Raw genomic sequence first — 17,662 nt, forward strand, 5'->3', positions numbered from 1 at the left:
TTCCCATTAATTCAAACTAAACACACTTCAGACTCAAAAATACTGGAGCTTCATCAAGTGTATCATGTGGCTGCTAGACCGATGCATTGTTACTTGGCACATGGCTGCAGTATGACAGTGAATGTGACACCACAATTAGTTCCTTGCTCTTTATGAATGACAACTCCCCTAACGTTTGGGCCTTCAGGAAACCTAAAATGGAACTTATTCTTGCTCAGAGCAACTGGATATCAGAGAAGAGCAAGCTGGAAGAATTTCTGAGGTAGCCCAGGAGTGCCCCAGATAACATCAGTGCAGCAAGAAAAGGGAAGTGGGCATGAGCACTCCAGCCCTTACCATTCACCCCTCCAGTGCACAAAGTACCTGTGTGAGTTACAGGCTGCGTCCCCCACATACCAGGAGCGCTCCACATTTTCATCCTAGCAGCTGAAATTTCAGGCCAGGGACCTATATTTCAAGTGACAACAGAAGCATTCTGTTATATATTTTATAGATATTAACCTGGAGCTGACACAAAAGGTGCGACTCTAACTCAGTCAAATCCCATTCACTTACACAAGAGTTAAATCAGGCCCAAACGTTCCAGGAGAAACGGGGCAAGAATTCAACCAGCTGCTTTAACATAGCGGCGACCCCCACTCAGAAACAGGAAGAGAAGGGATCGGAGTATTTGAGGAGGATGAATGGTGCTTGGAAAGGTGTAAGAGAAGCTCCAGCTCCCAAAATCTCAAACTATTAACCAGTCCCTCTGAGAGATGAAACTCTAGGCCCTTCTTGGGCTGAAAAAAATAATTCTCTGCAGGGAACGTTTGCCCAGTATTGGAGTTTCCATCTTAGAAATGTCTCTTCTGTCCAGTAGATTTCAACCACTGGACAGAAGAAAGCACAACAAAAGAATTTGTGGCTACCTGGAAATGTCTGCAAACATGTGCTCAAACTGTTGCTGGGATGTAGCTGTGGCAGGCAGAAAATACATTCATCTCCATAACCAATCCAAACTTTAAATATTAAGTTAGATGAGGAAGAGAGCCAGAGCCAGGTTTAAACCTGCCATTATGATCTGAATGCATTGAACTGGAAAAAGCAGAACTCACAGCATCAGGAAGGGACTGAAGAGTGATGTTCTTTGACGATTCAGCATTGTTAAAGTTGACCACACCTTGGACTGGATAAACATCATTTGTAAAAGTAGGGTCCACAATCCAGAACACACTAACATTGCCAAACGTTCCTCGGTCACGGATCACAGGAAAGTTCGCTGATAAATTAAAGGAAAATGCTTCATTAAGTGCAGCAATACAAGCACAAGTTATTCAAAACAGAATTGCAACAAAATGAGCAATGGAAATGAACAAATTTGAATGTGCGTTTGGACCCTTGGTCTTTGGTCAACCAATTGCCCATGTTTTCCACAGGTTTGCAAAATCCTCATATATTGCCGAGACAGATGAACTTTCCTGGTGCCTTGACTCCAAAGTGACCACAGCACATTTTCCTGGGTCAGAGTTTATCAAACATGCAAGGCAGGCTCCTGACAGTATCTGTGCCACACAGAAGGGATTCACAGTACACCTTCTGCAGTGTTAGAAAATAGAGTTAGAGTTACAAAGGGGCAAAGATGCCTTGAAAAGGAGCAGCAGTGTGCTGCCACATTTGTAACACCCTCTTGGAAGGCATTCCAGAAAAGAAATTAGACAATATTTAAGGGAGAAAATAGTAAAGCAGAGAATTTGTTCAATGGAACAATGCCGTGTGTACTTTAATTGTCCACAGGAAAAAGTCTCACAACACCAGGTTAAAGTCCAACAGGTTTATTTGGAATCATAAGCTTTTGGAGCGCTGGTCCTTCATCAGGTGAGTAAATTGTCTTTAGAATTGTGAGTGAACTTTAATTGTCAGAAGGAAGATATGATTCTTAATAGTGGGAAAAATCCGATAGTAAAGGAAATGTGGAATTGCCACAGAAAGCATGGTTCATCAGGTATAGGACCATAGGAAAAGGAGCAAGTTACTTAAGCCCTCAAACCTGACCCAACAACCATATCAATTATTTACCTACCTTGTTTCTATAATGCTTAATATCCTGGCCCAACAAAAATATATCGATATCAATTTTAACATTTTCAATTGACCTAGCCTCAACAACCTTTTCTCTTTGGAGGTCCAGATTTCTACTACCACATATGTAAAGAAATGCTTCTTGGCATCACCCATGAGTGGCCTATAGCTTTAATTCTAAAGTTATTGTTCAGGACTCCCCAACCAAAGAAAATAGCTTATTTCAATCTTACCCAATAAAATCCTTTAAACATTTTATACACCTCAGTTAGACAACCTTTATTTTTATACTAGAGAGAATACAACCCTGGTTTAAACAACCTGTTATAACTCAACGCTTTCAGCCCCAATATCATTCCGAAGGAGTTGCATCCCTTCCGTGGCCACTTCCTGAGCTATGCTGCCCAGAAATTAATACACTACTCCAGTTGGGGTGAAACCAGAGCTTTACATAACTGCAATAAAACATTCTATCCCTTTGTACTTCAGATCCCCTGAAGAATCCTGTAGACCAAATAATTACTGCAGAACCACAACAGAGGTAGAATTATAGAATCCCTACAGTGAAGAAAGAGACCATTCAGCCCATCAAGTCTGCACCGATCACAATCCCACCCAGGCCCTATTCCCCAAATTACACATATTTACCCTGCTAATCCCCCGACACTCGGGTCAATTTAGCATGGCCAATCAACCTAACCCACACATCTTTGGATTCATATGTTTGGAATAAGAACCTCTCTCATTTCCTCATCTTCTTTCTCTTCCATTGAGCCTGGAGATCTATGTTCCTGGTTCCATTCCTTGGATGAAAAATTTATGAAAGGATCATCAGACACAATTTTTCTGGCCTTCCACTCTCAGGTACTGATCAATCCTCAGCTTCACCCACACGAAACACCACCTCAATGAATGCTGAACTCTTCTTCCGTTGCATTTGCTTCCATATATACTTCTTTGGCCAAGAGTCTTCCATCCTCCTCCACCCTACATAGCGGATCTTTTCTCTCACTTTAGGATTTTCATTCCACTTGCATCCCTCCACCTGGCCTCTTTGTACATCTTTTAAGTGGGAACAGCCAGCATAACATTAATTGTCTCAGTATATTTGCTCCCTCACTCACTCTAACATATCACCCTCTGAACTTGCAGAATTCCATTTTCTCAAGTTTATTCAGCCCTAAGGATGGCAAGTATTGTTGTTCAACAAACCAAACTCTATCTCACTGAGGCTGAACATTAATTCTTTGACATCTCCTCCTACCAGCCCCCAGGACCATAAACCCATCACTGAATATTAAGTAATTGTTTCAATATCGTCATTGACCCCAACTCCTCTGAAGTTCTTCCCTCCATGGTCTGAAACCTCATAGAGCACCAATCCCTCATAATCTTCTCCTACTTTCTAAAGGTCCACAAGCAGGACTTCCTCAGCAGACCCATTATTTCAGTCTGGTGTTGGACCACTGTACAATTTCTCTCTAACTCAGCTCTATTTTTCACTATTTGTCCAATCTTTTCCTAGCTACAACTTTTCTGACGCCATCTGTCCTTATAACAGTTTCCACACCCTTAATATCTTCTCTTCATCATGGAAATCCATGCTTTCTACCCCTCTAGCCTCCATCAAGAAGGTCTGAGAGTTGTTTGCTTTTTATTTGAAAGGACACCCAACCAGTCCCCATCAAGCACCACCTTTACCGCCCAGCTGAAACTGTTCACACATTGAGCACCACCTTCTTTGATTTTACTCACTTCCTTCTGCTGTATGGATCCTAATCGTGCCTGCCTTTTCCTGGGATATGTGGGACATTCTTTGTTCCAGTCCCATACAGATCGCCCATCTCACCTCTTTTGTTGCTATGCTGATCAGTGTACCAGCGTTGCTTCCCTTGTCCTGAACTGCAAAATGTCATCAACTTTGCTTCCAGTTTTCACCCTTCACTTGTTTTTATATGGTCCACCTCCATCTCTTCCCTGACTTCACTCTATTTATTTCTGAGGATAGGCTTTCAACCAATACTCACTATAAACGTACCTGTCTCCTGCAGCTACCTCGACTACACATCCTCGCACCTCGCTGCCTGTAAGGACTCTACTCCATTCTCCCAGTTTTTCCATCTCTGCTGCATCTATCCTGCTGATGCCACCTTCCATATTTCTTTACTTGTCCCATTACCATCTCCTTTTGTCTGGCACCATCATCGCTTCCAGTATTTAACCTCTCCTGACTTCCAACCTATCATAGACCTTGCCTCCCATATTTCCCCGCCCAAGTACTTGCTCAAACCCTATCACTTGTCTCACTTTTTTACTGTTCTGACAATAAGTTATCATCCTGAAACATTAACTATTTCTCTCTCCATGTGTGCTAGCTGCTCTGCTGTGTATTTCCGGCAATATTTTGCTTTTACTTCAGGCGTGTCACTAGACTAGTTGCTTTTAGAAGCTTTGATTGTAAATGGCGAAGCTTCACACATTAAGCCATAACTATTTTCATCCAAAGACTTCTAAAAATTATATTGTCCCTAGATACGTTAATTCTTTCAATACTGCTAATTTTGTTTAAATCAAAAAATGACTACTCTTCTGTTAATTACATTATTTCATTTCTAAAGGGATGTGTTTGAACATCAGTAACACAAAGACTCCATCCAAAGTTATTTTACCTGTGTACAAAGTATCTCCCTTGCTTTCATTTATAGTTTTAGTAAATTCTTGCGTGATGAATTGTATTACACCATGAGGGTCATCATTCTTCAAAACTGTAATGTTGATCTGTGTAGCAGTTCCTAACTTGCTGGGTGGTAAACTGTGGCTGCTGAGTATTGCAGAATAGTGCTCATCCAGCTAATAACAGGTCAAAAGAATGAAATAGAGATAAACAGCAGGTATGAATCTCTTTACTGTTTTTAATTAAAGTTTAAAATAAACAGCATTCTGTGTCTACATTGCATGGCTAACATGTTAAAACATCCCATCGCACTTCACAGGAGCATTATCAAACAGAACGGCACTGAGTTACATAAGGAGCTAATATGGCCAATCTTGGTCGGAGATGTCGAGTGTGATTTACACCCAACCCGCTGTTGTCAACAGGGTTTCCCATTGAATGCACCCCTTGCCGCCATAAAACCCACAATGGGGATGCACTGTCGGCAGGACCGGAAGATCCTACGAGGGTGAACAGCCAGAAAGTTCTGGCTGTAGATTTTAAGACATGACTTCAAAGAAGGAAGAGAGACAGAGACATTCAAATCCCAGAATTTGAGATCTTGACAGCTTCTAATTAAGTGCTAAAATGAGAAATGTTCACCATGCCAGAAATGGAAAAGGAGAGTAGAAATCGCAGAGGATTGGAGGGCTAGAGCCTTGGAGGAGCTGACAGAAATAGGCAAGGGTAAGGTCCTGGAGGGATTTGGAAACCAGGGCGAGAATTTAAAATCGAAGTCAGTGGGTAGAAGGGTGATGAGTAAAGCGGATTTTCTTGGATGGCCTCATGTTTAGTAATGCTAGAACATGGAATATTACAATAGGAGAGGTACAAGATTAAGAAGCCTCAAGCAAAAGGACGAAATGTTTTCTCCCTCAGGGTTAAAAGATATGAAATAAAACATGCAGTTACACCAGTCAATCAACACCCTTAAAAAGTGGTGGGATATCTGATTACAAACAGCATTGAATGTCTTACAAATATAACATTCTTGAGCTACTGGGACTTGGGGAATTCCATGCCCAGCCAGTTGTTGCTGATTAACTAACATAGATTATCGGCTCAAATGGAACGCTGGAGACTTTTTAGATTTGCCAATAAGGGAATGGCAAAATGTTTGAGAATGTTGGGAAATGAGCTGGGCCGTGTTAAATAAATGCTGCAGACAGTTGCAACAACATTTTCTGGCTGCAACAGAAAACATTAGATAAAATGGTTTTCCTGCTAGCAGAATTGTCTTCCCACTAAAGTTGTGCAATACAATGGCAGACATTCCACAAATATCAGTCACCCATCACTTAGCGTTTGTTTTAAAAATGGGAGCAAGGTCTGCTGCTTTTTCAAGCACTGCAAAAACAAGATTACCCAGAAGATTTCTTTGGCACACTTACTTCATCATCCTATAAACGTTCTATCCACCAGAACAACCATGTTAAACTTTTCAGTGCTAAATGCAGCTAAGGAATGCTTGATTTCAAGGAAGCTGCTCTTTTTAACAGCACAATATCCTATAGCACAATATCCCATATCAATGTTTACTTCCACAATTATTGATTGTTGCCAAACATATATTTCAAAGTTTTTTTTATACTCTGGAATTATGAATCCACATTCCCCAAAGCCTTACCTCTGGTACACCATCTTGCCTCGCTAACAATGTTATTGCTATCTCTCGTTCACCAGGATCAAATTCCAAAACTCCTGTATTCCCATAAAACTCAAAAGATTTTTTTGGCTCCACAACATAGCGCAAGAATTGTTTCAAAAGTGCCCCACGGTATCGGACAATCTTTAATTCAAAGGCAACGCCTTCCTGAGAGAGAAAATATTTTTGGTCTGTTAACAGTAAATGAGCAAATCGCAGCTGAAAATAAAATCACAGTGTTTTGCAACCAACAAAAGACTGAAATTATGGAGTGGAATGCCACTGAATTATGCACATAATAATCAACCTCAGCGCAAAGGTGAACATATTGGTGAACACCCACCTCAATGACCTTCCCCATCGCCCCCCCCCCCAAACATCCTGCCCCTAAGTCCTGAGACAATGGGCAACACAGTGGCACAGTGGTTAGCACTGCTGCCTCATAGCGCCAGGGACCCAGGTTCAATTCCTGGCTTGGGTCACTGTCTGTGTGGAGTCTGCACGTTCTCTTCGTGTCTGCATGGGTTTCCTCCGGGTGCTCCGGGTTCCTCCCACAGTCTGAAAGACATGCTGCTTAGGTGCATTGACCCGAACAGGCGCTGGAGTGAGGCGACTAGTGGAATTTCACAGTAACTTCATTGCAGTGTGAATGTAAGCCTTACTTGTGACTAATAAATAAATTTTAAACTTTAGAAAAGCTTATCCTCAAACGAGAATAACATGATACATTTATATTCTATTTTGTACCACTGTGATATTTTTCTTCTTTGTATTCCTGCTATCTTTGCCTTCCAAATTTCAGACAATTCTCAAACATAACTTAACAGTTCTCTCTGCACCTGGAGTGTCTTCACTTGCCCTGATATCTGACCCAATTTGGTAATGTTCCCATGTAAACCACAAAGTACCCTTCTTCAAGATTACTTTAGTTACCAATTCTATCCAACCGCTCGTTGTGACCCTCCTCATTCAAACAATGGCAGATTAACACTCTATTAGGCCTTAATTTCTGCTTCAACTGGCATACAAATTCAATCAGGCAACTTTAATTTCTAGCAATGGCAGAAAACTGGCGATAGAGGATTAATTATACACCCCACCCAATATTCTGTCCCAGCCAACAAATGTCTAAAAAGGAAAATATCCCGTTAAATAGGAAATGAATAAGTGAATAGAAACAACAATTAACTGTTAATCTTGAGTAGTAGCTTTACCAGCTGCTCCTTACATCAGAAAATATTAATATGCAAAAGCAGGTACTGGAGGTAAAAACGGAAAATGCTGGAAAAAGCTAGCAGATTAGGTTGATTGGCCAGGTTACAAATTGCCCCTTAGGGTCCTGAGAGGTGTAGGTTAGAGGGATTAGCAGGTAAATATGGTGGGTTAGGGCCTGGGTGGGATTGTGGTCGGTGCAGACTCGATGGGCCGAATGGCCTCCTTCTGCACTGTAGGGTTTCTATGATTCTATGATTCTATGAGATCTGACAGCATCTGTGGAGAGAGAAACAGTAAACATTTCTGGTCGACATCAACCTGAAACATTCACCCTGTTTCTCGCTCCACGGGTGCTGCCTGATTTAGTGAATATTTTCAGCGTTATCTGTTTTCGTGTTGATTTGCAAGTTCAGTACAAGGCTAAATTTTAATTAATTGTATTGTAATCTTGTCGAGGCCAGTCTTCCATCACCAATCACCCTTTATTTACAGTGGATTCTCAATGCCATTCAGCAGCTGCAGAGTGCAGGTCAGCCCCAAGTCTATCGACTGCTGGCCTGAGTGGAGCCAACTGATTTTAAACAATGACCCCCAACCCGCTGCTCATAGAGTCATAGAGGTTTACAGCATGGGAACAGGCCCTTCGGCCCAACTTGTCCATGCCGCCCTTTTTTTAAAAACCCCTAAGCTAGTCCCAATTGCCCGCGTTTGGCCCATATCCCTCTATATCTATCTTACCCATGTAACTGTGCTCCTTCTCTATAGGGCGAGCCTCTACTCGCCTAACAGGGGAGCTCGTACTCTGCAAGGCCCACAGGGAGATCTTTTGACGATCCCCCACGGCCATCATAACAGTCATAAATGGGAATTTTAAAAAATATTCAAACTAACTAAAGAAGTATCTGACCAGCTTGTGGAAATTTAAACAGAACCAGCAAATCATTGAAATCAAGATGAACTAAGACATTTCAGCTCTGCGAATTAAACTGGTTAAATATCACAATAAAACCAAATAAGGCAATACCAAGTTAAAACCTCCACAAAGTGTTTCAAATTTTGTCATAACCTCATGTATGGATGCCCTAACTTAAGCTTCCAATCTTGATTAAACACTGTTACAGATGCCAGATTGTTCTTTATCAGCAAAAGGTAAAGTTGCCATAGTCCCAAATGACCATAGGCTGCTTTCCCCTCTGAGGAGGAGAGCTGGCTGGTGGTGATTTAACTTGAGGATCACCACACCTCAGGTGAGGGGCAAGGCTGAGAAGGCGGGGCTTTCATGAATAACCTCAGCCAGTACAGGAATTGAACCTGTGCTTTTGGTGTCACTGTGCATCATGAAGCAGCTGTCCAGCCAACTGAGCTAATGGACTCCCGACCTCTTTATCACTGAGGTCATTGCAAATGTGGGGCTAAATTATACTAAAAAATGGCAAAGTGTTGTTTCTGGTGAAAAAACCATCTTTACATACCTATAGAAACTTTTACAGTGTGTTTTTATGTTCCCCGCGAGCTTACTTTCATACTCTATTTTCCCCTTCTTAATTAATCCTTTGGTCTGCTTTTGCTGATTTTAAAATGCTCCCAATCCTCGGGTCTATTGATTTTTCTTTCCGATTTGTCTGCTTCTTTGAATCTAATACTATCTCTAATTTCCATTTGTAAGCCGTGGTTTTGCCATAGTTTCCTTTCCAGTCCTGTGCCAAATACGAATAAATAACTTTTGGAGTTCCATAGGCTGCCATTGCCTGTCTATGGTCCTTCCTTTCAGCAATGTATCCCAGTCCATCATAACCAACTCATGCCTTATACCATCATAATTACCTTTATTGAGATTCAGAACCCTGATCTCAGAATCAATTACCCCACTATCCATCTTGATAAAGAATTCTTCTGTATTATGCTCATTCACCCCCAAGGGCTCTCCCACAACTAGATTGCCATCTAATCCTTTCCCATTGCACAATACCATTGCAAGAAGGCCTGCTTCTCTTGGTTCCTCAACATATTGATTCAGAAAACCATTCCGTATATATTCCAGAAATTCCTCCTCAATTGCACTGTGACTAATTTGACTCACCCAATCTATATGCAGATTAAAGTCATCTTAAAAATGTTCCTTTATCACATTTCCTGTCTAATGCTATTCCCAACATTACCATATAATTTGGTGGTCCTTCAACCACCTTCATTAATGTTTTTTGCCCCTTGGTGTTTCTTAACTCGACCCATACAGATTCCACATCATCTGTACTAATATCTTTCCTTAATATCGTATCAATATCTTCTTTAACGCAACTCCACCACCTTTTCCTTTCAGTCTGTCCTTCCTAAACACTGAATAGCTCTCAATATTTAGTTCCCATCCTTGGTCACCTTGGAACCATGTCTCCGTAATCCCAACTATATCACACCCCTTTAAATCTATCTGCGCATCGAATTCATCCAAAAATAAAGAAGACACCAATATTTCAATTGCAATTTGAAATGTCAGGACCATTGTCAGACAACTTGCTGCTGATCGATAGTGCACACACGATAGCCGGAACTTGACAGGCTAAACATTGATATTGCTTCCCGACAAGTGGCAAGGTTCCTTGAGACTGTATCACATTACATGTTCATCTGGCAAGGGAAATAGTTTCGAGGAAAGACATGAGCAAGATGTAGGCTGCCTTCAACGATAGAACTTCTGAAACATTTGTGCCATTCTATCTGTCTCTCAACTGAAACAGAACCAGTTAAAATCATGGATGTCCAGGCTCTAACTCTATGTTCTGTTACAGAAATGAAAGACCAGGAGCGAGATTTTACAGCCACACTCATCCCAAAACTGTAAAATCCCACCCAAGGTCAACAGACCTTTCCATGGTCAGCTCCTTGTCCGCTCCATTTCCCATGGCGGGTGGGACAGTAAAATTCCGGCGCAGATCTACAAGGAGCTTGAAATTGCTATCAGCAAAATCCCAAGGACAGATCATCCCTTCCTACTGAAGTGGGTTTGGTCATGTGCCATGGCCTTCCTGCTTCAGATATCAAGGCAAGGGAAAGATAAATGAAAATGAGTAGAGACTACTAATATATCTGCATATCTGAAGTTTCTCATTTCTGGAACCATTCTTGTAAACCTCTCCTGCACTCTCTCCAATGCATTCACATCCTTCCTATAGTATGGCACCCAGAACTCTACGCAATATTCCAACTGAGGTCTAAATAGTATCTTGTATAAGTTCAGCATAACCTCCTTGCTCTTGTACTCTATGCCCCATATTAATAAAGCCGAGAACACTATATATGTTTTATTAACTGCCCTATTGGTCCTGCCATCTTTAATGACTTATGCACATATGCACCCAGATCCCTGTGCCCCAGCACCCGCTTAAGAATTTTACCTCCTCATTTCATGTTTTCTCTCTATGTTCTTCCGTCCAAAATATATCATCTCACACTTTTCCGCATTCATTGAACTTCATCTGCCGCCAATTTGCCAAATACATCAACTTGTCTATGTCCTTTTGAAGTTCTACACCGACCTCTTCATTGCTTACAATACTTCCTTACAATATTTTTGTATCATATGTAATCTTTGAGATTTTCCCTGTACACCGAGATCTAGATCATTAATATATATCAGGAAAAGCAAGGGTCCCAATACCAACCCCATGGGGAACTCACTACAAACCTTCCTCCAGCCTGATACCTATCCATTGACCATTACTCTCTGCTTCTTATTATCATACCAATTTTGCATCCACACTAATGTCCCTTTTATTCCATGAGCTATAATTTTTCTCACATGTCTGTTGTGTGGCATTGTATTGAATGCCTTCTGAAAGTCCATGTACACCACGTCAACAGCATTACCCTCATCGACCCTTTCTGTTACCTCCTCAAAAACCTCCAGCATGTTAGTTAAACATGATTTCCCTTTTAGAAATCCATGCTGCCTCTTCCTAATCAATGCACATTTTCCCTGTGACTACTAATTCTATCCTGACTAATTGTTTCTAGAAGCTTGTCCACACTGGTGTTAAATTCACTGGTCTATCCTTACGACCTTTTTGAACAAGGGTGTAACATTTGCAATTCTCCAGTCTTCTGACACTTCCCCTGAGTCTAGAGAAGACTGGAAGATTATGGTCAGTGCCCCTGCAATTTCCATTCTCACTTCCTTCAATTCCCTTGGATGCATCTTAAGGAACACAATCTAGGAACTGTTGAGCATCATGGGAAAAGCATTTGCCTGTGTTGCCCCGGTCAGACTCCAGATCCTGACTGAACATACCTATTCCAAATTCCACAATGGTTTGAGAACTAGAAGACTTCATGGGATGTGGGCATCACTGGCTGGGCTAGCATTTATTGCCCATCCCCAATTGCCCTTAATGGGGCATTTAAGAGTCAACCACATTGCTGTGGATCTGGAGTCACATGTAGACCAAGTGAGGGTTGAAGATTTCCTTCCCGAAAGGACATTAGTGAGCCAGATGAGATTTTACGACAATCAAGAATGGTTTCATAGTCATCATTAGACTTTTGATTCCAGATTTCTTCATTTAAAAAAAAATTGAATTCAAACTTCACCATCTGCTGTGGCGGGATTCGAACATGTGTCCCCAGAGCATTACTCGGGATCTCTGGATTACTGGTCCAGTAACAATGCTACTGCCTCCCCATTGACTTGATCTTCTCAGTCTGGCAGCTACAAGAGAAATTTTGCGAAAAAAGATTACAATATACTGGATGGGACTTTCCGTCCGCGTTCGCCCTGAAACCAGAAAATCCCACCATGGTCAATTCACCTTTCCTTGGTCCACCCCTCGCCCATTACGATTCCCATGGCGGGCGGAAGGGAAAATTCACCACACTGTCTTTGTCAATCACACCAAAGCATTCGGCCATCTGAGCAGTGCTGATTTACTCAAGTTGAAGAAAATTGGCTGTCCTCCAAAGCTGCCCAGCACGATCTCCACTTTCCATTACATGATATCTAAGGTCAGCTATGATAGGGCAACCGTGAAACCATTTGAGATCCACACTAGGGTCAAACAGAGTTATGTTCTGGCATCGACACTCTGGCATATTCTTCACTTTGTCTCTGTCATAGGCCTTCTGTTCATCTACATTGAATGTCTACTTACATACCAGAACTAACAGAAAGGTGTTCAGCCTTGCTCTCCTGAGATCCAAGACAAAGGTGCGCCAAGTCCTCATCAGAGAGTTGCTCTACACTGATGAATGCCACACTAGCATTTCAATCTGAGGAATAACTGCAGCAGACTCTCTCACACCTGTAAAGCGTTTGGTTTGACCTGCATCATCAGGAGGACAAATGTCATAGTTCAGGATATGCCATCAATCAGCACCGACAATGTGATGCTGGAGGTTGTTGTTGCTTCACATCTCCGAGGCTCCACGATCATTAGCAATCATGTCCCTTGATGATGAAATCAACACATACATCTCAAAGCCTACAGCTGTTCTGTTCAAGCTGAATGAGAGAGTGTGAATGGCACGGTGGCACAGTGGTTAGCACTGCTGTGTAACTGCGCCAGGGACCCCGGTTCAAATCCCAGCTTGGGTCACTGTCTGTGTGGAGTTTGCACATTCTCCCCATGTCTGCATGTGTTTCCTCCGGGTGCTCCGGTTTCCTCCCACAGTCCAAAAATGTGCGGGCTAGGTGAATTGACCTTGCTAAATTGCTCCTTATTGTCAGGGGGACAAGCTAGGGTAGAGTGGGATTATGGTTGGTGCAAACTCAATGGGCTGAATGGCCTCCCTCTGCACTGTAGGGATTCTATTAAAAGCAACATGATTGAGAACAACAAACTGTGAGTCTACCAAGCCTGTGTCTTCAGTACAATCTTCTACAGTAGTAAGATTGGACAACATATGCTAGACAGTAGAAAAGGCTGAATGATTTCCACTTGGGCAGTTTCAGGTCTAACCTCAGTATATCTTGAAGGACTATGTCACCAACTCAGAGATCCTGGTGGGCAATAATTCATAAGCCTACACTTATTGATGAGCCACTGATGTCAGTACAGGATCTGCCACACTCATCAGATGTATGATCGCTGTATACCCAAGACCTTCGCAGTGAACTGGTCACTGGGTCACAACTTGCTGGATGTCTATATCTCCACTACAAGGATATCTGCAAATGAAATATAAAGATAGAAGACACTGACACAGACAACTGAGAGACAGGTACCATTGGCCATGACGTCTAGAGTGTGACTATCTGGAAGGTCAGTAGCAGAGTTGAGGAGAACTGGAACGCTCAGTTAGCCAAGAAGCCAGTTCAAGGGAAACAGAGGCCAGAAAACCCTTCACTTCTTCACCCAATGTCTTCTTTTGCAACAAAGACTACCATGCCTGAGCCAGGTGTTGTTTAACACAGAGTTGACCATCAAGGGGCAAACCATCATCTCCTGAGACAGAAGGCTTCCAGAGAGACAGAGAGAACCTAAATGAATCACGAGTTCAACAAATCAGCCATACCACCAAATTTTCGACGTGCAATCCCGATGCATAAAGCTTTGTCCTCAGTGAACTGAAGACCAATTTTCATCCTCCGGCTCACTCATTAGTTTATTTCAGTTGCACCTTAGCAGAAGCCTTTCAATTGGCTGTACAGAAGGAATTGAATCAGGATTGCCTCTCTGAAGCGCTATCCAATGAGCATTAGGAATGTGCATGTGTGGTGATCATACGAGGATAGAATATGGTTTGGTTCTGTTGGCCTGTGATCAATAGCATTCTACCATTCATTGTGGAGGTTCACACCAGGATAACAGTGGTTGGATTGATATTACAGAACACACCAATGAATCTATACCCTAGTGTAGCAGATAGTTCATCCTTCAGCAAACAAATGAATGGCAACTAAGGAAGTAGGCAAGAATTCCTTGTATATATAAAATATCAAACATTGATGTGTTAAAAACAAGTTACAGTCAGTGCTGTTAAAAGCAAGCTTGATCATACATAATCTAATTGCAACTATTATGCATGAAATAATTCCATTTCGTTTTGTGCTTTTTCTCTATTTGGTGGTAAAATGAAGCTTCCCAGGTCACATTTTTAGCTAATGTGTTTTTCTATAGCTAGGAAACTCACAACACTTCAATAGCCCAGGACATAAACTTAATTCATGGGGGAAATCAAGTAAAGCTGTACTCTGCTCACAAATTTCTACAAAAAAAGTTCAAAAATTTGCTTTGAGCAGCATTCATCCAGACTTACATGAACAAAATACGGTCCCCTTGTTTGTGGGGAGAATTCGAATATTCCGCCTGGATCGTCATTTTGTAAAATAATTATCTTTCTGCTGGTAAATCCTGATTTCACAATCTGATTTTCAGGGTCAGTTCTGCAAATGAAATACAAAGTCAAAAACTGCAATTGTTTCAGAGAAAATAATTACAAATACATTCATATAGCAGTAAATAATTTAGCTGAAGTACTTCCAGTTTTCAATCTTCGACTGAACAATGTTCATTCCATTTTGAACGCCAAAATCCCATCCAGGCACAATGCTAACAAAAATCAAAGCAAATCAAAACCATTTTCTCCAACAGTACATGGCCAACTAGCCATTAAAAAAAATCAGGTTAAAGATACCATTAAATAATAAACAAAACTTCATGCAAACAGATGAGCCAATTCCGTGCCAAATAAAATGAAACTCACATGTACGTAGAATCAAAAGAGTGTTTAACTTATAAATATATTATTTTCTGATCCATGACTATGGAGAAAATAGCATACAATTTTCAGCAATAACCATCACAATTTGAATCAGTGTTTATTTTATACACCATAAGTTTCTGCTCCGTCATTTCAATGCCTACATCGTGTTTAAATCAGCTCAACTTTACAACATCAACTTACATTAAAAAGTGTGAGTGAAACATACATTTATTACAAAACCCATTTAAAGAGAAATACTGGAGAGGATTTTAACATGGGCGACTGGGTAGGATTGGCTGCGGAGGTTGGTGGCATTAAAAGGGCAAAAATTTCAAGCACATTGGGAAGCCAATTTGAACCCACCGACATCCGAGTTTTACGAGCAGCAGACAGCGAACCTGCTCTCAGGACACTGGTCGATACTTTAGATATGTTACTGAGGCGTCTCAGATATACATTGTTTTGTATTTTAACTGTGATTGGTTAGGTTTTCCACTTCAGGAAACCTGGAAGCTGCAGCAAGATAGCAACAGCCTCAAGGAGCCTTCACAGCATGAAAGCTTCCCCTGGATCCCCAAACTCCCCTGACCATCAGACCACAATCCCCATACAAACCCCCTATCCTCTTGGATTAGTCCACCTCCACCCCGCAGCACCCCTCTCTAAAGTTCAGATTGAATTGGGCCCCACCGCCGCCACCCTCCGAATTAGTTGGTCCTGTGGTCACTTCTGTAGTTCTCCCTTCAGAACTGGAAGCCAAGCCCATCAAATCAGACTGACTTCCAGATTGGGAATAAGCAAAGCCAATAGTCTCACACATTTGAATTAAGAGTCCCAGCTGGTGGGGAATCTGGACTTCTGGGTTCCCAGTGGACTTTTGGATTTCCAAAACTCCAGCACCTCAGCAACTAAAAATTAGCCCCATTGAAAAGTGTCTCTAAAAATAAAAGGAGACGAGATGCACAACCATGGTGAAGCATTAAAATGGATGACCAAAAGCTTGATCAAAGTTTTAAGTCATTTAGAAGTACACTCGGGACAAAAGAGAAGGCTGTTGCTGTCTTGCTGCAGCTTCCAGGGTTTCCTGAAGTGGAAAACCTAACCAGTCACAGTTAAAATACAAAACAATGTATATCTGAGATGCTGTGCCTCAGTAACATATCTAAAGTATCGACCAGTGTCCTGGGAGCAGGTTGGCTGTCCACTGCTCATAACAAATAATCTGTTGGAGAGATTATTTCAGGAAATTGGGACTTTTTCTGCTGTAGCATGAAATCCAGCAGAAACCGATTTTGTGTTTGATCTTTGCAAGCCACAGAGAAGGTAAACCTCATTCATCACTGAGTTGGATTCAAACTCATGTCCCAAGACCAATATGCCAATCAACTGTGTCCTCTAATTCTTGATAGGTCAATTTTAACAAACCAACTGTACAGAAAAACATATTTTTGGTTTCAGGTAAACCATGCTAATAGTTGTTCTTGCATGCAAAACAGAACAGAAATGTTAAGATTACATTCTCAAATCACAATCAATCTGTAGGCATCAAGGCAACAAACAATTTTACGTGGTGACCAACAAAGCATTGGCCCATGTCAATTTTCAACTCAACAATGGTCTGAATGGCATGATCGACAGCCACACTGAATTTCAATAGAAATAACGATTCCTGCATTTTTTAAACTATTTGATTAGTGCTAGCCTGTGTTTAAACATATAATAGATCTGGTTGAGTTTCTGTAAAGCAAAATGCAAAAGGGCAATGCAAAGTAGGTTACCTGGAATAAAATTGTGATAGGCAAACAAAGCTTCTTCAGGATCCTATAACACTGATTTTCTCTTTGATTGTTAACGAATAACCAAAACAACCAAATAAAGACAGTAACCATGGAAGCAACTTGGAGATATTAATTAACTACCTTACACGTTGTAAACCTAAAGCTCCCTTGATTTCAGTCATGCTGCATGCAAACAGATGACGTGTGTGTGCTAATACTGCACTCGTGAAACATCATATAAAGTGAGAATCATAACATTTTGAGCAAAATCTGAACAACACAATTAACTCTACTTACCCAAAATATACCACAAATCTTTCTGTCTCTACCCTGTAGGTACAGAGTGGTAAGGGATATGAATTTCCTTTCCAGAAGGTTCAGAAGATAGGATAAAAGAGTTTTTTTTTCGTCTTCAACATCACACAACATGCACACTACAAAAATCCTACTTGCTCTGATGACAATCGTATTCAAAGGGTTCGCTATTTGCCAGTGAACTAGTGTGGCCCATGACTAATCGGAATGTCAAGATCAATTTATGACGCCATGCCGAGACGC

General features: G+C 41.4%; 1 protein-coding gene across 1 annotated transcript in view; it reads right to left on the reverse strand.

Annotated features, from left to right (window-relative positions):
• Nucleotides 1–17,662, reverse strand: part of adgrv1 (adhesion G protein-coupled receptor V1) — a 504,809-nt gene that overhangs the window by 436,656 nt on the left and 50,491 nt on the right. The window contains exons 11-14 of the mRNA XM_078213879.1: nt 14,880–15,006; nt 6,399–6,584; nt 4,728–4,908; nt 1,095–1,258 (exon numbers count right to left, since the gene is read on the reverse strand). Coding sequence (XP_078070005.1) covers nt 1,095–1,258; nt 4,728–4,908; nt 6,399–6,584; nt 14,880–15,006 — 658 coding nt within the window. The remainder of the gene's footprint in view (nt 1–1,094; nt 1,259–4,727; nt 4,909–6,398; nt 6,585–14,879; nt 15,007–17,662) is intronic.

The sequence above is a fragment of the Mustelus asterias genome, chromosome 6 (genome assembly GCF_964213995.1).
Source record: "Mustelus asterias chromosome 6, sMusAst1.hap1.1, whole genome shotgun sequence".
Classification (NCBI taxonomy): domain Eukaryota; kingdom Metazoa; phylum Chordata; class Chondrichthyes; order Carcharhiniformes; family Triakidae; genus Mustelus; species Mustelus asterias.